The following is a 21076-nucleotide window of genomic DNA, read 5'->3' as shown; positions in this document are numbered from 1 at the left end:
GGGCTGGCGGCCCTGAGGCGCACTCGGCCCGGCAGACGGCGGGAGCAGGCCGCCAGGCGGAAAGGGCGGAGGAGGTCTGCGGCAGAGGAGGTCTGCGGCAGAGGAGGTGCGGCAGGCCGGGCGCCAGGGCCAAGGCAGACCTGCCCCGACGAGCGACCTCGCTAATCACGGAGGCACCGGGCCTAAGAGGCTTACCGGGCCGCCCGGCCGCATGACGCAGGCGGGGCGGGGCGGGGCGCGAGGCAGCCGCCTCGGCCGCCAGAGGGCGCCGCGTGCCCGCGCCGCCGCCGATGGGGCGTGGCGCGGCTCGGCCCAGCATGCAGCGCGGCGCCGTTTGAATGGCGCAGGCTCCGGGCGCTGGGCCCCGGCCGTAGGTCTCCGTGGCTCCTCCTTCCCCCCTCGGCGTGGCTCAGCCCGGTACCATGAGCAGCGGGTGAGTGCAGGGGGGTGGGATGGGGTGGGGGGTGAAGCCTCCCGGGGCCGCGGCCGAGAGGCTGGCGCTTCGAGCCGGCCGCGGGCGGGGTCCCTTAGCGGCCGGGCGGGCGGGCGGGGGAGAGCCCCTACTGGCCCGGGGCGCGTCCCCGGCCGCTGAGAGACCGGGGGCGAGGGAATCTTCGGCGCGGCCTTCCGCCTCCCCGCCGGCTCTGGGGGAGCGGAGCGGCGCGGGCCGGGCCACGCTCTGCCTCGCCGGCGCCAGGTGCGGCTCCGGGGCGCCGCGCCCGGTGTGTGGGCTGGGGGCTGGGGCAAGGGGGGGGGGGGGCGGGGGTGATGCTGCCGGTGGGCCGCCGGTGGGGGAGCGGGGCTAGCGCCTTCCCGCTCCCGCGGCGGCCACCGCCTGCGCCGTCCGGCACCCCGAGAGCTGGGCCGCGCCGGTGCGGGGACACCCCCGCGCCCACCGAGCGGCCTGCGGCACAGCTGTCTTCAGTCCTCGCAGTCTCCAGCGAGGGAGTTCTGGCAGTTTTGGCTTTTCTGAAACGGTGACATCAGCGTGTGCGGTGGTGGATAAACGCAAGGAGAGTAGGAAAGGGTTTAGCGCTGCCGAAAGGGAGGGTAACAAGCTGGGTGTGAGGCCTGCTGAGGGATTTTATTCCCTCTGACAGATTCCAGTGGGGAAAAAAGGGCGGGGGGGGGCGGGGGGCGGAATCCTCAGGTGCTTGAAGACCAGATCCTGTATTAATTACCTTGTCAAAAAGCGGTCAGATGTTTCTTTTCCACTGTTGTGCTGGTGTAGCTTGGCATGTTGTTGAGTGTACCTCTAGTAGAAATTCTGAAGAGTGAGATCTCTTGAGAAGTAGGTTTAGAAATTTCTTGTTGCTGTTTTTGTAACATGCTGTGCTTTGAAGCAAGGTTAAGTCAGTTTGCTTAAAAACAGCTTCTTCCATCTCCTCTTGGAACATGAATTTTGCTTTTCCTACTCCCCTGGGTTTTTTTATTCCTTCTATTCTCTGGCTGTAATCAGGGAAGGGGGGGGTGGGGAAGGATAGCTACCTGTGTTTAGCAGAGTTAAAGCGTAACAGAAGACAGGTTAGTGCCTCTTTTACCTTGCTGATTGGAAAGAACAGCACTTTGTTCTAGTTAAAAGCTGTCACTTTAACTTCTTATTATCATTGCGTATAGTCTTGATTAAAATTTCTGTAATATTATTTCATTGAACTCAAGTTAGCATTGGTTTGAATTCCTATGCTTTATAACTCAGAATTTCATTATAGTATCTTAGAAATATTATTATTAAGGTATTTCATGTATATATATGTTAGAAAAACACGTACGTGAGTATACTGCTACGTATGTGTTATTATAGTAGCGGATATATATTCTCTCGCTCTCTCCGTTTTGAAACATCTCTTTTCAGTACATTTCCATTTGAATCATTTAAATAAGCCTTTCTTTTAATTTAACAGTTTTGTATGTTGGTCCCAGGGTAAAGAGCTTGAGTATGAATTAAGAAGGCTTTTTAAATACTATAAACAGACCACAGTAAATAATGGAAGTGTATTTGAGGGTAACATAAAAAGTCACGTGATCCCAAGCTATGTGAAATGTAGTCACAGACTATGTTCGGCCAAGTGGAGATACCCATGCCTCCACTAAGTTTGGAGCTTGAGGGGTTTGCCAATATGTCTTGCCCTAGGTTTGAATTTAAAATTCTTGTTGCAGGTTTTTGAAGCAATTTGTGTTGAGCAATGAACAGAAAAAAAATTACTGTATTTAATGTGGGACCTTCAGTGTATTGGGACTTTTATTTCCTATGTAACAACCCTCAGATAATGTGTAATAGAACTTTTCCAACCTTATTATTCCTAGTGTTCAGAAGTGCAAATCAACAGGTAAAAGCATCTTTTCATTAGTGAAGGATGACTTTAGAAAGGACTAAAACACTGATAAGCAGTATTACTTTATGGCAGCATAACATATCTGTAAATGGTTCCTCCAGATGCAGAAAACTGGGTAATTGTTTATTTTACTTTTTTCTAGATTTTTTTTTTTTTTCCAGAATGTGAATAAGGTTTAGTTATTAGACCCTTAGGCTAGCTCCACAAGGAGAGCTAACTCACACCTGGATTCATACTCAGTAAACTTAACGAAACTCTGACTGTGGTCATTTTTGGAGGTTCGTTATGACTGCTTGTGCCAGTGGGCCACATACAAATTCCATATGTAAAAGTAATACGAAAATGAGCTTAAATTGGAGGAATAAGCTAACTTACCATAACTAGTTACTCAAATAGTGTTTGTCTTTACTGCAAATTTAATGACATTCCTGTAATTTTTGTCCACACATGAAACTTTAAACTGGAACAAATGGCCTGACAGGTATAGAACATTAAAAAATTGTGACCTGCTGGCATATAAGACATACTTTTTATAGTGTTGCAGAAAAATTTTGTATTAACGTACTCCCTAGAATCTTGAACTGCACTTTTTTTAAGACAATTCAGTATTTAACACCTGGTGAACTGTCAGGGCATAAATTACTAAAAAAAGGAGCTTTAAAAAAAAAGCCAAACACAAAGCTGTTTCATATTCAAAGGATGTGGAAGGCATCTAAAACTGAGACAGATGGATTCTGTAACATTTGTCAGAGTTAAAATGAAAGGAAATTATGCCAAGCTTACAGAATCACTTCTACATCATAAGATAGTGCTAATTTATTTTTGTAGATAAATTACCCTTTAGGAAGTAAATTTGGAATTACCATTCTTGGAAGTTTCTTGTGAGCTTTTTAAATCTGATAATGACTAGTGATATTAGTTGACCATTACTGGTTCCCTGATGTATACCTATTTTGAATGCTTTCAAAGCATGAACTCCCCTCCTTGGGGAGTGACAATTAATTAACTCTTTCATCTGAGTTTAATATGGTCATTCTTGAACTCGTACTTGATTTATTATGGGGTGGGGGAAAATCTGCAATGGCTAGTGTACATGGAATGCTACAGGAAAAAATAGCTGTTAAGAATTTGGGCAAAGAGTAGGACAGGAAGAATGTTTGTTTTAAAGGGTATTGCTGATGACTTAAGAAATCTAGCTATTTTACATTTGCTTTGCTGTCATGCAAAGTACTCCAGTCTGTGTTCTGGAAGAAATTAATGTTATGTTAATACATGTGTAGGTTACATAACATGTGAAGAAAAGTTTGTCCCTCTCTGGGGGCTGTGCCCAGAACACAGGACGATGGGAGGGAGTGGCAGAGTTGTTAATACTTGCCTTTGATAGATATGCACTTGAAAGCCTTTTAGTGCTGACTTTCTTTGCTTGATTTTGGTATGACTTGAAGAGTTGTACTGCAGCTAGGAGAGATCAGAGTTAGAAAATAGCAGTAGAGCCATCAAGAAAACTTTGCACAGGTACTGTCTATTGACTGTGGAGACAAAATGAGCTGACTTACCAGGATATATCGTTGCTGTTACTCTAGTCCTTCTGTTTCCTGAAAAAATGAGGAGAGTAAAAGGTAGAGGAAGGAGGGCTGGCATCTGCTATGAGAAGTCACCCATGGCACGGGGGAAATGGGTGGAATGTGAGCCCATCATCTTAATGAAATTGCACATCTCTGTCCAGGTTTGCTGTCGGCTTTGTTACAGTTGTAAAGTGGTTTAGGCTTGTATGATGAAGAGCTAAGGCAGAGCTGGTATAACAGTTTGTTCTGAACAAATACAACTAGCTGTGCTCATCACAAGGGAATAGTCAAAGATTCAAGATGTTAAGGTATAGGTTGTTTGATCCTGTACAAATTAGTATCTAATGCCAGGTTGATAGTCCTCTATATATATCCCAAAATAAGTGGGTGGTAGTGTCTAATTAGCTATCCCTAGATGATGATATCTGATAGCAGATAGGAAGTAAAAGTTGTAAAGAGCCCTGTAAAGTGCCTTTCATCCTCTAGCATTTGTCTTTTTAATTGCTGGCCAGCTAGCATTTTATCATATGTTACTATGCCTTTGGAAGCAGGTTTCTTGAGATGCAGACTAAGTTTATTATAGCAGTATTAGGTTTGGATGTACCAGATTCTTCTGCTTGTATTCTGCTCTGTCTTTGGGCTACCTGGATTGTGTTTCTGTATTAATCACTTTCAACATATTTCTTTTTTTATGAATTTGCACAGTCTGCCCTGGAACCCATGTAAACGTTTGGGTCCACAACATCCTGTGGCAAGTTCAGCTTGATTATAATTTGCATGAAGAGCCACCCCCTTTTCTTAGTTTTGAACCTGCCTTCAGCTATTGTCTTTTGACCCTTCATTCTCATATTGGGCATCATTTAACTACTCATCCCCTTTGTGAGGTAATCTATGAATATATCAAACAGCATAAACGAATGCAGATTTTCTGCAGGATTCCCGTGGTGCCCTTCTTCAGTGTGGGAACTGCTTATACAGTTTATGACTGTTTCTTAGCTATTTCTCCATGCAAACACTTTCCCTCTTATCACTTGGTTGCTTAGTTTCCTTGAGAGATTTAAGTGAGGGACTTCTGGAAGCTTTTTGGAATCTCAGGTAGACTCTATCATTTAGCTATCCTTTATCCATGTTTTACTACTTCATACTCTCAATGAACTCCATTAATTTTGCAGGGCAGGACTTGCCTTTGCAACAGTCAGTCAGGTTGAATCTTTTCTAAGGTATTGTTTGTTTGTGTCCACTAATTCTATTCTTGATTACATTGTTTACTAATTTGCACAACAGGGATGTCAGTCTGGATCTTCCTTGAGGCTATCTTTAGATACTGACTGTATTTTCCACACGTGATTTCTTCAGGTGCTTTGTCAGCTCTAAGGAAAAGGTTCTGCGCCTTGGTTAACAGCACAGCTGTTTCATTGCTGCTTATACATTCACTGCTGCTTCTGCATCATCAGAGACCTTCACAAAACAGGTTAAACTATGGAAACCTCTCCAAACTGTAGGACAGTGAACACAGACATAAGGATTGTACTTCAATTTTACTTCATCAGAAGTTCCTTTATATCTGATCATCTATTGGCCTTTTGGGTTTCTGTTCCCCGTCTTTAAAGAAAAAATTAGTAGTTTTGTTGTGTTTTCCTGTTTCAACTGGGAGGCTAGGGAGAATTATGGTCTTGTATCAAATTTGTCGGAGTGTGTAAGTCTCTACATGATTATTTTTTTTTCTCTCGGACACATTCAACTTTTTGTAGGGAACTTCCTTCCCTCCAGGATAATCTGTTTCCAGTTCAGATACCTCCAGTTCAGGTATTTTGAGATTCTATCTTAGGCTCTTTAGAGCCCAATATTAAACACTGATATGCTAGTTGAGTTTCCTTGGTAAGACATTTCTTTCTAGCCTTCTGATATTTTACAGTTCTATTAAGAAAAAAGCATTCTAGTTTTAACACTGCTGTCACATATTGGAGATCAGATTCTTACTTCCTGCTTAGCATGAAAGAAGAGGGTAGTTTGAGATCATTTATTAAACAAGCAAGTAAGGAGAGGTCATTCTCTTGCATGAAGAGTTGTAAGCTGCCAGTGTGTCACAGGAGTAATTGCAGAAATGATTCTTCAAGAACAGAGATTATGGATTTTTTTAGCACCTGACAGGATGATTCTATGGAGTTTAGCTCTGGTGGTTGCAGGTTGTCCTCCCTATTCTTCTGGAGTTTATTGCTTTCCCCTCAGCAACATTCTCAAACAGGGGATGGGGGGGGGGGGGGGGGGGGGGGCAGAAATCAAGATTTTTTCCAAGTCTTCCTAGCTTTCTGCCTTCATCATTAGCCTGAATATAAAGCTGGATTTGTTTGCATTTTAGGGTTGTTCAGTTGGGCTTTTCTTTAGAAGTTCAGTTGTTTGCCTTTGTGTTGTGTTCCAAGTTCAAATTCTGATGTACAGCCCATTTTGAATCCCAATAATGGTTTTAACCAGTCTGATAAGCAGAGTTGTATGTTCTTGTGGTTTCTTCTAAACTCTGGGAAAAAAAATACTTTTTTACTATTTATTTATAAGCCTGGTGGCTGGAAGCCTTGAAAGTGAGGAGAGCTCACAGGGTGACAGCTATTCTATCACCATCGCACAGTATGCACGAATAGAGTTAAGTTAATGAACCGGTCTTAAGCCAGCCTTTTATCTGGAAAAGTATGGACCACCGACTGTTAAAGGTCTTGCCCTAAGTAATGCTGCCATTTGCAATGCTTGCTGAAGTAGTTGGTCTGAGGGCTCCATGTTCCCATCTTGCAGGGTAAGGGTTTCTGTCAGTCTTCCTCTTTTTGAGGGAGAGCTATCTCAGATGAGATTCTTCAGTACTGATCCTGTTCTAAAGAAAACCGAAGCATTTGAATAAATTTTTTTTTTTTGCTTCCACTGTATCCTACAACATGGAATTTAATGTGCATTTATGTGAAGAATGTACCTTCTACTTTGTTTTGAGCCTGCCACCTGTTTGTTTTATGTGATGGCCTTTAGCTACTGCATTGAAAGATCTTCTGTGGCTAATAAGCTGTTTCCCATCTGGCTTTTTCAGTGCTCAGTGTCTTAATGTGTTAAATACTGCAGTCCTTAATGTGGGATAAATCTCCTACGTAAAGGAAAAGGGGTAGGACTGTTTGTACTGAGGGTGGAGGGGAGAGATTGGGGCACTCATGTTGGGACCAGAGTTTTGCTATTTAGGGGAAAACAATAAAATTAAAGCAAGTCCTTGGCTTTTAAAAGTAAGGTAGGATGTCTTGCTAAAACATTTTAAGAATAGTGCTCCATGACGATGTGTTTTTTGAATCCAGTCTCAAGCAATGGATTTTCTGAATCACTTATAAAAAATGCAAAACCATATGTACAACTGTCTCAAACTTGGGTTTGATTCTTGTAGAAATATTTGCATACTTCAAGACAAAGTACTTCAGACATTTTCTTATTGGTTAACTGTGGAATAAAGATAGGGGGTTTTTAATATGAAAAATAGCCAGTTACATACTGAGAAAAATGGGTGGGGAGTGGGTTTGCCAATAAATTAAGGGGAGATATTTCACTTCCATTTTCTTAACATTTGCTATTTTGATGAAGTTTGCCTTCTTCCTGAAAAACAGGGATTATTTTTATTTAGCTGCCTTTCCTTACTTGGAAACAGTTGTGGGACCAATTCTTTTTCTCTAGATGGCAGGTAAAATTCACAGTGTGAAATGTAGAGGAAAGTGTCTCATAAATTGCCTTATTCTTTACCTGATTTCTTGTCTGTATGGCACCTCTCAGTGCAAGTGTAATAAGTTGATCTGAAAAAAAGATCTCTGCCTCTGTTTCTTTGGGGGAGCTTGTTTTTGTTCCTTTTTTCTTTGAAAACTAAATAGGAATTTTGAAGTGCTCATCAGTATGTTACTAATGATAAGGCCTCCAGCTAACACTTGGTAAAGGACGATGTCTTGGGTTATTTATATGATGCAATCTCTTGTGAATAGTTGAACTATTTTAATTGGTTTTGGCAGCTGCATTTGAAGAAAGTTGACTGTTTTAGAAAATATAACTAAATATCTTTCCCTTGAAAACAGGGATTTGAGAGATTATGGCATCTGAAGCCCACAATGTTAGAAAACAGAAAGTACTGCATATCGAAGGTCATCCCATTGATCTCCCCAGAAAAAGAATCTCTTCTTCCACTAAAAAGATCATGAAGGAGGTAAGCTGTTTTGTGGGGGTTTTTTATTTCCTCTGATGAAACTGAAGTAAACATTCAAACAAGCTCATACTTCTGAGCAGTCTAAAACTAGAAGCACAGCACTACTGGACATTTCATGTTTAGATGTGCAATAGAACTTTAGCTTGAACAGCAATTATATTATGAAAACTATGCATTATAATAGGCACAGGCAGTGACTGCACAGATACATGCATCGTATCGTCCACATGAGCAATAGGTACTGATATGGTTTTACACATGCCTGCTTTTATGCAGTCTAGCCAAGAACTGTTTCAGCAGAGGAATTCTATCATTGTGTCTACATGACACAAGTGAGAGGTGGGGTAGGTGAAATACCTACATTGAAATGGACATCTCATCTTGTTATCATACAGCTTGATCTACCATGTTGTCTAGTAACACGTATACTTTCACTGGATTCATGCTAGTTGATAATTTTTTCTCATAACCTCTTACCTGTGTTACTGGCTGAAGGGTGAGGCAGTGGAGTATGGAGAAAGCACTAGGGAGGTAAACTTACTGTAAGATCACTTCACACAGTGGTGAAGATGCCAGTATCTTCTGTCTGTTTGCTTATTGAAATTATGTATTAAACCCCACATGATTTTATGACTTGGTGTTAACAAAAAAAGATCATAGCATTGTTTTGCTGATGTGCACAACATAAATGTTAACAGTAGTATAAATTTTCAAGTTGAAATGCCTGCAGTATATAAGCATAATACCTGTTTATATGAAAATACGTATTTCTAACTTGAGCATCTTAGTGCTTTTTTATTTTTAATGACTTGTTTACTATTGAAAAAAAGTAGACCAGAATGTCACAATTCAACTCATCTTCATTACATGAAGCTCTAAAACATTGAAGACTGCTTTATAGAAAAAAAGTCTCCAGAAATTTATCTTCAAATTGTTGCTTAATTTTCAAAGGTTTTGCTAATCTGTGTGGCACAACCTTGAATGAATTTTGTGATTCCTCTAGGCTATCACTGTTCTATGCAGCCTAATTGGGGTCAGGGTGCTAATCTGTTTCCCATGAATGAATTCAGGATAATCAAGCTGGTGTTGTCTAGAGCAGTCTTGATTTCTTTATTTATTGTTGTTGCTGTGCTTTGGTGAGGAAATGTTCTGCTATCATCCTTCCTAATACTAGCATCTGCTGTATTATGGGCCTTTAAATGTACACAAGACAAGTAATGCAATTTTGTCATCAGATTCCAGCAGGCTTTTTACATTAGTCACAGTTTTTAGTTTGCTAGTAACTAAAGAATCTGTCTCTGATGTCACAATCCTGCCTCTTGCCAAAGATACCCCGAGCCTACAGCTGACTGTGGTCCTCCAAGGACAGCTGTGGCAGAGCTAGTCCATCTATAGGTCACTGTAAAATACTTGAAGATTATAGGAAGGTTAACGTAGCTGTGCTTTAGTTGCAGAACAGGAAGAGTGGGTGGAAGGGAGGGAATCTGTGGTAAACTTAGGCCATGGTAAAGCAGGACTTCTTTTTGACAAACTGTGGGAGTGTTTGAGCCTTTTGAGTAATACAGCTTTTTTTTTCTTCTCTATTTCCTTTCTCCCAGGGTAAGAAATCTCCAAAACAGCTGGCTTCATACACAAACAGGTAGGAGGGCTGTGCTGTGTAGAGTCTGAGTTTCAAGTGAGAGGGAGGCAGGGAGGAAGAAGCAGTTTAAATCTATTACAACGCCCAAGCAGACACAAATGGAAGATGGATCTTAATTTTACTGACAATACTTGGTTCTTGTGTCCTCTTCCATAATAATGAGTCTCTGCATTAATAAAAGCAGGAGAGATACTCATGGTATTACTTCTGATAAGTCAAATGTCATGAAGGTATATCTCGGGGATAAAATGTTTTAAGTAACCTGCAACTTGACTGCTGAATTCATAAAGATATATTTTAACTTAGTAACATAAAGTATTGCTTAGGTTTAGAGTAACCTTCACTAAAATACTGCTTTATTATTGCAGAATAACAGTTGGAAAAACGGTGACCAGTCCCCTCTCTCTTTTCAAAGTAGTATATTGTAAAAGAAAAGTTCATTGTTATAGTCCAAAGCCTTGTTACAGAAAGAAACAGCTCCCTAAATCTAGGGGCTGTGACATGGCAAATAAAGAAAATGAACTGGCTTGTGCAGGGAATCTGCCAGCAAAACTGCACAACGACAGTCGTACACACTTGCTGAATTCTAGTGACTCTGGTTCATCTCAAACAGAAGGCCCCTCATCCAAATATAGTGGATTTTTTTCAGAGGTAAGTAGAGTTTAAAGAAACTTCAGTTTAAAATAAAAGTATTCCTGGTAGTTTCTTTGTGTGGTTAGCTGTGAAAGTTGTCAAAGAGATTAATTTTCCTAACATACAGATTGGGTTCAGTCTTGAGATTTACAGCCTAAACTAACATTTATGGTGATACAGTTGCCAGCAGTAGTAGTCTTACCAGTTTTCCCCATGTTTGTGTCAGCACAGAAGCTTGGATCTGCCAGGCTAGTCTGGGTTAAAATTGTACCAGCACCAAAGGAAAACATTGTTTTGAGCTGATTAGGTTTCATGATCTGGTATGATGCATGGCCACATGTGTGTTTATGGAAGTGTGAAAGTGTTAGTGTATAGATGGGAATAAGCTGGTGAGGTAGGATAGGACCATTTTCAATAGCAGCTTAGTGTGTATGAAACTAACTTAAGTGTTTCTATAAGACAGTATTTCTTGTTAAGATTGCTTGATGAAACCCAGTGAATGCTTGCGGGGGCTTCTGAAACTGGCTAAAAGGTCAGATACTTTAAACAGGTTTTGTGACAGTGAAGGCTATTTTAAGTCCCTTAATGTTGAAGTTTCCATTTCTGTCACCATAGATGTTTGTTACCCATTGAGGCCTGCAGGTGTTTAAAGTGAGGCATGGCAGGGAAGATAAGATCGAAGACTATCACCATGCTGTCTTTTCATGGTACCGTAAGCGTGGTCTGCCATGAAAAGGGAGCCCTAAGAGTCCAGTGGGCTGGAGGTACAAGTCTGTGGCACTCTTGCACTCCATTGAATGTGATGGTTTCAAGGTGGGAGCAGCAGAATAGCTAGGATAAAGAGGCTATGGAAATGAAGACTGGTCAAGATTCATCCTCTGACAAACTAAAGACCAGATCACTGGCCGCAGATGACTGTTTAACTGATTTGAGAGATGTAGGTGGCTCTGCAGGGTTCATTCCAGTCCAAGGTCTATTTTAATAAAATACTGAGATTTTTCAGAAATGAACCTTTTCTATCAAAGTTCAGAATAATACATGTAATTACTTGTGTCTAAATTGTGTCAGAATTAATAAGCATCTAAGTAAAATTCTGAGTTGTTGAGAATTATAGGTTGATGCTCATGAATGCTCTATTTAATTATTAAATACCTCATTCAGGTGTCTACAGACCTTATACTTGTAGCTTTTGGGTAAAGTAGTCTTAATCTATTTGTGCCCCTTTCTAAAGGAAATTTGTGTTTTTAAGGTCATTGTTAGCTAAATTTTAAAACAAACTCATCAGCATACAGATAGAAAAATATATTTTCATATATTAAATTGCTGTATTAGAGCAGCTTACTGTGTTGCTGGCTACTTACTTGTGGTAAACTTCTATATTTTCAAAAATATACAGGTTTCTCAGGACCATGAAACTATGGCTCAAGTTCTTTTCAGCAGGAATCTGAGGCTGAATGTAGCTTTAACCTTTTGGAGAAGGAGAAGTATAAGTGAACTGGTAGCCTACTTAGTAAGGTAAACTGAGTGTCTCCTTTTATATTCTTAAGGTGGTAGCAATCCCAAATATGCTGCAGTATTTTTAGGGGTTCTTTAGATGTTGTAACTTTGTTATTCTTTAAGTCATGTTAGAAGCATATACTTTAACCTGTGCTCTGCTAGTAACATTTCTGATTTTATTCTTAATGTTTCTAGGATACAGGATCTTGGAGTAGTAGTAGACTGCCTTCCTGTGCTTACAAACAGGTACAAACAAAAAGAAGTGGGGGATAAGAATCTGCTATAACAACACTGAAGTTCACTCACTGAAACATCGTGTTTTTTAAGTTTACAGGAAGAAAAACCGTATATTTCAGTTGGCTGCTGTGTAGATCTTTTGCCTTTAGTGAAATCACTGCTTAAAAGCAAATATGAAGAGTAAGTATCAGTTTCAGATGTTTTCAAAACACTATTACTTCCTGGCTATGCAGTGCCCTAGAAGTTAATGGTGTTTAGTCCTCTGACTCTTATTCCTTCTGCCCCTTCTCCCAGCCCTGCCTTTCTCAGGGAACACCTACCTGAAGGGGAGGTTTACTGTGAACCTTTCCCTTTTAACAAACCAGTGGTGCAAAAACTCTTATGCAAGGTTAAGGACCAGGGATGGCTTTGCACTTATGCAGATTTATTTATCCTAAACAGTAAAACAGAATAGCACTGAAGTTTTAGTATGCTTTATAATGTGAAATCAAGGCAAAGTTTTCAGGCAAAATACTTGAAGAATTCACACTTTTTCAAAGTGGTAAACTGAAGCTCTTGTTGAAATTGAAAACACAGGCAAGCATTTAAACTTGCCAATTTGTCTAGATTATTTTTCTTCCAGAATAGAAAATGTGTCGCTGTCTAAGTTGCTTACCAATTTGTCTTGACACTTTAGTTGACCTGTAGATATTGGAGGCGGAAGGAAAAAAGCATGATGTGTAAAATATGTTGTTACAGGTATGTGATAGTTGGTTTAAACTGGCTTCAGGCTGTCATTAAAAGATGGTGGTCAGAACTATCTGCACATACAGAAAAGGCAGAAGATGGGTGAGTATAGTGTTGGGAACTATTTAAATGTTTCTGTAGCTTATTCCATCTCAAAATCTGTTTTAACGTTGATCAGTAGGAGCACACCTTATCTATAAAATAAAAAATTATAATTTGAAAGTAAAAGCTTGAAAGTATTTAAGAAGTTCTTCTGTTCTTAAGACACAGGTGGTGTTTGGAAACTTACTTTAAGGACTGACTTTCTTTTTTTTACTGGAGTTTTAATACATTGTAGAACATCATCACATCAGGTTATAGAAGTTGGATAAAATTTTTCTGATATTGTGGTAATGTCTATCATATAGACTGAGTCTATGCAATATTAATCATATTTCAGTTAAAAAGTCTACTGAAATGTAGTATGTATGTTATAAAGTGTTGCTCATTCTTTTTCAGAAATATTCATATTTTAAAACAACAATTAAGTGGATTATGGGAACAGGAGAATCATCTTACTCTGGTTCCAGGATATACTGGTAATATAGCTAAGGTAATCCCGTTCTAGTTGTGTTTAGTAATGAACATATTGTATCACTTGCAGTATTCTCATTTTGTCATTTATGCTAAACCACTGATGTATAGAAACACCTTTATTTTCCACTAATGCTCAAGTATATTGTACAATTTTTACAGAAGTCTGGAGTGGATTCCCTTTTCTAACAGTAGTGTGGTTTAGAATGCTAACAATGAAATTTTTTTATCCTTTTTTCTTTAGAGACAGCATCTCCTTAGTAAAACAGCTAATAGTAATAAGTCTTAAAATTTATGTAAAAAAGGGCCCAGGTGAATAGGTAAACTGTGAAAGGACAGATATTTTCTCTGAAATCTGCTGTACCTGTTGTTGTCAGTGTAATGCAACATGGAGAATCTTAGCCCAGTAGTGTTGTTAGCATTTGCACATCAGGTGACTGGGGCAAGTGACAACATACTAAACTCTAAAGCTTGTTGCTGGCCTAACGCTTAGAAAATGATGAGTTTGTGGAGAGCAGAAGAGTGTCTCCATCTGAAGTGAATCCCTGTTTGCTCTTCTCAGTACGTTGTGGTATCAGTAATACAATGAGGGTGTCTGGTAAATGCATGATTTGTTGCTCATGATACTCATCTCTGTAAACATGGCTTTCTGAGGTTGGGCACAAAGAGTTACACTGAGTAAGAAACCTCTCCATGTGGAGGGACCTGATAAAGGTAGACAGTGAGAAAGGACTTGGTTATGTGCAGGATTTGAGTGAACTTGAAAAGAACTTTGAGATTGCACTCCTTACATCTGAAGGAGCTTTGTGGAATCTATAATTTTATGGGTACAGAATTTGTCACTTTAGTGTATCAACCAAATAAGTTATTTCTTGTTCTTTTGGGACTGTTGTGCACCTCTCACTTCAATTTTGATGTCTCTACAAGGATAATTACAAACTTCTTACAGAGTTGCAGTCAGCAGGGATGCAGAAGAACTGAGTTCTAACTCCCACCTCGTAGAGCAACAGGAGCTTGTAATATAGACTGCCTAGTTCTTCTGGTAGATCAACGTAGCAGTTATAGCCAGTGTCAGTTTGTTTCTCTAGGATTCAGGTTTCCTTTCAGTTCACTTGCCTACTTCCTAATGTATATCAGGATAGAGTGTGACCAAGGCCACCTGAACAAGTCAGGAGCGAAAGCAGTAGTACAAGAGTGTTGGAGGGATGGGGTGAGGGAGTATCACTCTTAATAAACACATTTCAAATACATGATCTCTTTCCTGTGCATGCAGGGAGCAGAGGAAAAAACAGGCTGAATTGATGGCTTTGGAAACTAATTCTACTGTTCTTGCAGGCTTTTTAGGACATAAAGAAATGCCATTGAAAGCAGTAATTTAAAGTAATCTTGAAGATAACTTGTTCTGAAATTTGGCCTAAACATAATTATTATGGTCCTGATTTGTTACCCTGCCTCAGACATACAGTCGATGTTACAGCTGTAAGTAATGTGACAAACACTTTCTCTTTTTTTTTTTTTCCTTCTAGGATGTAAATGCTTATTTATTACAGCTACACTGACATGATTGGGAAACTATGTGTGCTTATGTGGTGAAACAATCCCCTAAAGTATCCCTGAAATATGTACTATTTCTGAAAGCCTTTTGAGAAATACTGGCAGAAGAGAACTGAACTGTCAAGCTGTTTAATGAAACCACTAAAAAAATCCTAACAATCTACTTCACATTGAAGTGGAAAAATGTCTAGTAGGAGCAACTTTTACTTCAGTGAGGTGAAAGTGCACTATGAAAACTGTATGCCTTTGCTGCATTTGGGATTCACTCAGTTACTAGGTATTCATTTAAATGCTACTGTATTTTACTACATCGCATAAAAGATGATGAATTACACTGTCATGAAGACAAGACGGCAGAACCAGTTATAAGGAACCAACAAAAGCAATCAACATTAAGAGCTTTTAAGTGTTTCTTTCACAAGAGAACTCCAAAATGCACAACTATCTTTCAATTATGTTTTAAAAAAAAACAAAACTTAGGAATACTCAATTACTTCTATGTTTTAATCAAATTATTAAAGACATTTTTTGTTTGCACTATTGAGGAAACTATACAGCAAAGATGCCTTAATTACTAGTGTTTCAAGAAGCCAATGTGTTAAGATGCAAATAGCTATTATGTTCAGATTGTGATGCAAAACTACAAAAATCAGGGTTTCACATTGTGTAGTTAATGAAACATTGCACATATACAAAGATTCATGTATGAGAAATAAATACCTGAAGTTAAGCTTGGATAAACAGTTATTGCAAATGTCAGCAGAATGGTGAATTTATGTCTAACAAATGTTTTTATATTGTATGTGGATTTCTAACACAGTAATCTTGTTCTGTATCATTTAAACTACATGCAAATAAGTAAATATATTAAATGTATCTACTGTTTTTTCTTTTCAAGTTCATAAAAACAATTTCTAGAATAATCTCTACCACAGTACTTTTTATCATAGATATTTATGTCTATTTGAAATGTTTACAGCCAGATGAGGCCATGTTATTCAAATCACACCCTTTTTATACTACCTCCTTTAAGAAACTGACAAAGAGCTTTTGCAAAATTAATCAAATTCTAGCCTGATCAATGAGGGCAAATTCATACCAACAATAGCATTGATAATACAGCTATAAACTCTTCCTGTCCTATTGCTAACCTGTACTCTTTTAATTTAAAAGCTATAGCTTAATAGCTCTGAGGGAGTTTTGATTTTAGGCTTGCTATTGCCTTTTTTATTTTGTGATTAAGAAGCATGTTTTTCCAATTAACACTTATGAAGTGCTAGCTGTTCACTTAAAACCTAAATATACATGCACAGCATGTATCACCAAATAGGCTACTTCCTTAAAAAACTTAAGTACTTAGAAGGGTTGTTTTCATACCTAGCATTAAGCATATGCACTTTTATTGATGTGCAGGAGAAAAGTCCTGATAGCCCCAAGTGGTTTTTGCTTTACAGATGAAATAAATGAATTTTAAACTCTTGTAGTGGTCAACAGCTTTAGGCCTCCTGTTGCTTCATTTTGTATTTAAGTTACATATCATTATTGCTGACTTCTGGAGGCCAACTAGAAATCTGTCATCAGAACTTGGTGCTTTTGGTTATTTGGATATTCTTTAAACCACCAAAGGTTTTGTGCTTCCCAGGGCAGTCAGCTACAGGGAAGAGTTTCTGGGACATTCCCAAACTGAGAACTCTGTGGGACAATCTCGAGATATGCACATAGCCAAATTCTTTTTGCTAGAATCGTTATGTACCATTAGAGATATTTCACACTCAAAAGAGTTTGAGGTAGAACTTAGTACTTTTCAAATGTTCTTACTGTCAATTAAAAATGTAAAGGAGCTACAGTATGATGACATTCTTGTATTACTTTACTGTTCTGTTGAGCACTTAAATGTAAAAGTAACATAAAGACTGGCTTCATATTTTGGGTAGCAATTGCTGAAACTCTTGGATTATTCCTCAAGGAGAATACTGTAAAGGTGATGGAAACTCAGCTCTTATTTTCTCCTGTTTTTTTAATAGACAAAATGAAGTAACTCATGGCCATTTATTTCTGATAATACAAGCAGTAATCATTGTAATTGATTAAAGTGAAATACTCTAGTATTCAAAAATCCAGCTTGACTGTAGATGTAAATACTTGGGCTTATAATGTAAATCCATGGCCATATGCAGAATTCCAAACTGTAACTATGGATGGTGCTTTTGTTCTAGTGGAAAGGTAAGATTGACTTGAGGATCATTATTGAGAAATATCTAATGAAATAATGCATTCTTTTTAACTGCCAAAAATTGTATTTTGACAGCATCAATAATACAGTATTAAACATTAAGTCATTAGTATCTGTGCCTTATTTTAAATGAATTTTTTTACTGTTTTCAGGCAGCTGCTAGACTGTAAGAACAGGATTCTGGTGTCTCCATTATGAAATGATTTTTCTGTCATGATCTTAAAGCACTCATTTAAACTATTCAAGCTGACATTCAGGCTCAGCTTGTATGCTCTTTAGTTCTCAAATGGCTACGAATCAGTTTTGCTGTAATAGAATGTATATGTATGATATCTGCTCAAAGGTGACATGAGTAAAATGTCTTAATAGCTGTGTAACTCCATGAAAACCATGTAGTTGTCTCAGTGAATCTTAAGAATTAAGTTTATGAACAATCATGTGCATAAATGCTAATCTTTGTGATACTTTCTGAAACTGCTGTTTCCAGGATGTTTCAGAAGATCAGGCAGAATTAATCCTTTATCCTGTACGTTTTTGTGATGCAGAAGCATGTAGGTACTTGAGGATGAAGGATGCCTCTGCAGAGCTGTTCTTCATGTTATACCACTTGATATGAAATTAATGTCTTTGAAAAACAGTATGTCTTTTGCCTCAATGTTCCCTAGTACTTGAGGCTGTTTTGCTTGAAAGGGTTTTTATTTGAAGCATGAACTAGGACTTACCCATCCCCTAAACTGAAATTAAAGAAGCCTTCTGGTAAACTGCCTCTTTTGCAGAGCTAAAAATCCCCCAATATTCGGTTAATGTAAGAATCAAAGTTTAGGTATTGCTGGTACCTTGCTGAAGAGCAGAAGTGGAAAAAGCTACCCCAGTAATTAGCTGGGTACAAAGAAGCTAGCATGTCTTAGTTATTATGTATAGCTCTGTCTTGAAGGAGTTATACCTCATTCTTAGTAAAGAGTACTCTACAGTGGAACACCCTTGTATAACACAGGTGCTGCAGTTGTAGGCTACTTAATAGTGCTTACAAATTGTCACTGGTGTTAAAATACTAGCAGCAGCCCTCCAGGAGCTTATCTTCTGCAGTGATAGATAACTAAAATGATCTTTCCCCTTCTGTAGGCTCCCTTATTGTTATCAGAGGATGCAGTTTTAACACTTGGAGTGCAGGAGAGAAGGGACAATAGGAGAGGACAAAAAATTACTCATGCCCTGTGTTGAGTGACATCAGCCCCACTGCATTATACCATACATATCTTAAAGCAGGCTGTATTTTCATTTTCTGGTATCTGAAGTAGGCAAGTTTGGAGTAAATAACTCCACTGAGTTGAAGAGATAAAAGTTTTGAAGATGGATGCTACAATACTGATTTGTGGTGTGTTGTTTTGGATTTTTTTTCTTGAAAGGGTAGGCATTTTTGTGTGTAAAAGCTTGAAAGTATCTTGTGGAAAGCTTACATTTCGAAACTAGCAAGTGGTTGCTTTTGCTGGTTCTTCTTGCCAGATCTTCCAGTTTTACAGAAGACAATGCCTGTCTTGGTGTGGAGATTTGCAGCTAAGTTTTCTGCCCAGTTTTCTGGTACAAAGGAAACAGGTGGTTCATAGTCAACATTTTCAGAATACAAAACCATGCAAATCATGCTACTGGTGTGAAGTTATTCCAACTTTTGTACAATGCAAATGTTTTAGTTTATGAAAGCAGTTGGTTCTTGTGTGAGGAACTTTATATTGAACTGATGCTGCATTAGATGAAGAAAAAGATGAAACAGTTATTAATAGCCTTGGTAAAAGCCAGACAGCATAGTTTAATTTTTGTCTTCAGTCTACCTTCCTACACATAGTAATCATCGTAGGCTACAGATAAAGATTCACTGGGAGAATAGATTGAGCATGCTTGTGGTGTTAGTGCTTATATTATACTTATTTAAACAATTTACGTTTACTCCATATTAGTTAAATGGCTTGTTTTATGTCTTAGAATGAGACTAAATGCAAGTATTTCTTTTCTCTGCCCCCATGCATTCATTCTTCAGCACTTAATGATATTTCTTCCTCTTCTAATTTAAATATACTGTGAGTATCTGTTATTAGCAGCAGGGAGGGGAGCATGAAGATTCTATATAAAACACAGGGCTAGCTATTTAACACTATTCATTTTGAAGCAATTGTGAAAATTTTCCCTCTTTCAAATTTTTCACACAAATTTTGTTAATACCTACTAATTGAAGTTGGCACTCGTGGCTGCAAGTTTGAGTTTGAACTTGGTTGAAAAAAAAATAAAGTGTTTTCACTCTAAATAACCATAGCTGCAGTATTCTTTTTTTAATTTTTGTTTTTTCATTGAGTACCAAGCTAGACTCTCATACTAACCTGCCGTATGGGATGCAGGAGGTGTAGTGCTGTCCCTTAACAGGATGGAGTAGAAATAATTGCACAGGCTTCAGCTGTTGCAGACCTAGAATATTTTTGTTTCCATACTGACCAGAGTTTTGTAGTATATCTCTTTATATAGATTGTAGCTGCTGATCATATTGCTATAAAATGAGATTGCTACTTCCAGGTTGAATGTGGTATATTGCTGTTTCCAATTCATACATATCACTGCTTCAGTTCAGTCAAGTCATTACTTGGAGCACTACAGTATAGATGAACAGCTAACCATTGGGCTCTCAAACATCTGTACTTTGCTGTAACAATATACAAGGATGCCATGTTCATGTTTTCTACCCCCCCCCCCCCCCCCCCCCCCATTTCCTCAATTTTAGTGCTTAAAGCCATTTGAATTCCCTTTGGGAAGTGACAGCTGCCAAAACACACGTGATAAAAATGCTTTTACAAATATGCTTGTGACTTGCTTTACTACACTTCTGTGAATAATAGTGTTCTGTGAATTTGGGAAGGAGGCTCTTTTCTATATGTATAGGCTTGACAGAAATGGAACTAGTGGATTTTTGTACCTAAAACAAACACACGCCCCCTTCTTTAATTTTAGAGGAGGATTGCCATGTCCAAGAAGCCTGTGGCACATTTGGTTCTAAATGGAGGAGAAGTTGCACAAATACAGTAAGCTGTTAGGAGAATGCATATTTTATTACTGTCGAGTTGTCTTATTGCATGTGGGTCAGCTGTGCTATTATCTACTTGATAAAAGTGGAATGGTGGGTTATTGGGGAGTTGAAGTCTTAACAAACAACTCTTTGCTGTAAGAAACAAAAATGCTATTTCCATGCTGATGAAACTGCCACAATGAATGCAGAAAGGAACTATTGTGTGGTTTGGAGAGCAGATACCTCTTGCTTCTTTCTACGTCTGGTAATAGTACTTTGTCTTGAAGCTAAAGGGCATAGATATTTATGTGTATCTGTTTAAAATAGCATTAAATTTCTGACTGAAAAGGGAAAAAAATCCTTGCTGTATTAGTTCATTGCTGGATGACTGTGCCACCCTATGTTCCAGCTGCTGAAAAAAAGTAAATTATAAAAATGTAATTAACCATCATTGTACAAGGAGTGGTAAAACTTTTATTTTCAACATTGTAAGGTTCTGTTTATAGTTAGTGAAGCAGTAGAGCAAAGCAGGACTAAAGAATAACTGGCAAGTTCTGTTCCCTGCCTTATGTTCTGGTTAGTCTAAAAGCTAGACTTTTTTTAATCAATCAAAATGAGTGATCGATGGAAGCATTAATTCTGGAGTAATTCAATGCCAACAGCCAGCATTAGCATAAGAATAACCTGGGTAGCTGGTTGTGAAGTGAACCCTGCCCACCAGAGCAACTGTCTTCTGAAATAAATTTTCTTAGGAAGAACCTTTGGGTACTTTAAGTAAAACTGTGAATTTGTCTTTTTTTTTTTTTTTTAAGATGCTACAGTTAGTTTGC

At 38.8% G+C, this 21076-nt stretch overlaps 1 protein-coding gene across 3 annotated transcripts; it reads left to right on the top strand.

The window, feature by feature from the left end:
- Positions 1-296: 296 nt before the first annotated feature.
- KATNBL1 (katanin regulatory subunit B1 like 1) lies at positions 297-20638 on the top strand. Of its 3 annotated transcripts, XR_007509152.1 has the most exons (11): positions 297-433; positions 7981-8108; positions 9707-9747; positions 10116-10398; positions 11777-11895; positions 12073-12123; positions 12205-12294; positions 12853-12942; positions 13339-13432; positions 14749-14892; positions 17353-20638. XR_007509152.1 is itself a non-coding variant. In XM_049825496.1 (10 exons), the coding sequence occupies exons 2-10, from the start codon at positions 7995-7997 to the stop codon at positions 14755-14757; spliced, it is 891 nt and encodes a 296-aa protein (XP_049681453.1). In that variant the 5' UTR covers positions 297-433; positions 7981-7994; the 3' UTR covers positions 14758-14928. The 3 variants fall into 3 exon arrangements, 2 of the variants coding, with proteins under 2 accessions (XP_049681453.1, XP_049681452.1); XM_049825496.1 differs by lacking the exon at positions 17353-20638 and having other exon boundaries at positions 14749-14928; XM_049825495.1 differs by lacking the exons at positions 14749-14892; positions 17353-20638 and adding an exon at positions 14940-15442 and having other exon boundaries at positions 298-433.
- Positions 20639-21076: the final 438 nt, after the last annotated feature.

This window comes from Accipiter gentilis, chromosome 22, assembly GCF_929443795.1.
Source record: "Accipiter gentilis chromosome 22, bAccGen1.1, whole genome shotgun sequence".
Classification (NCBI taxonomy): domain Eukaryota; kingdom Metazoa; phylum Chordata; class Aves; order Accipitriformes; family Accipitridae; genus Astur; species Astur gentilis.
This window is presented reverse-complemented; position numbering and strand designations above follow the sequence as displayed.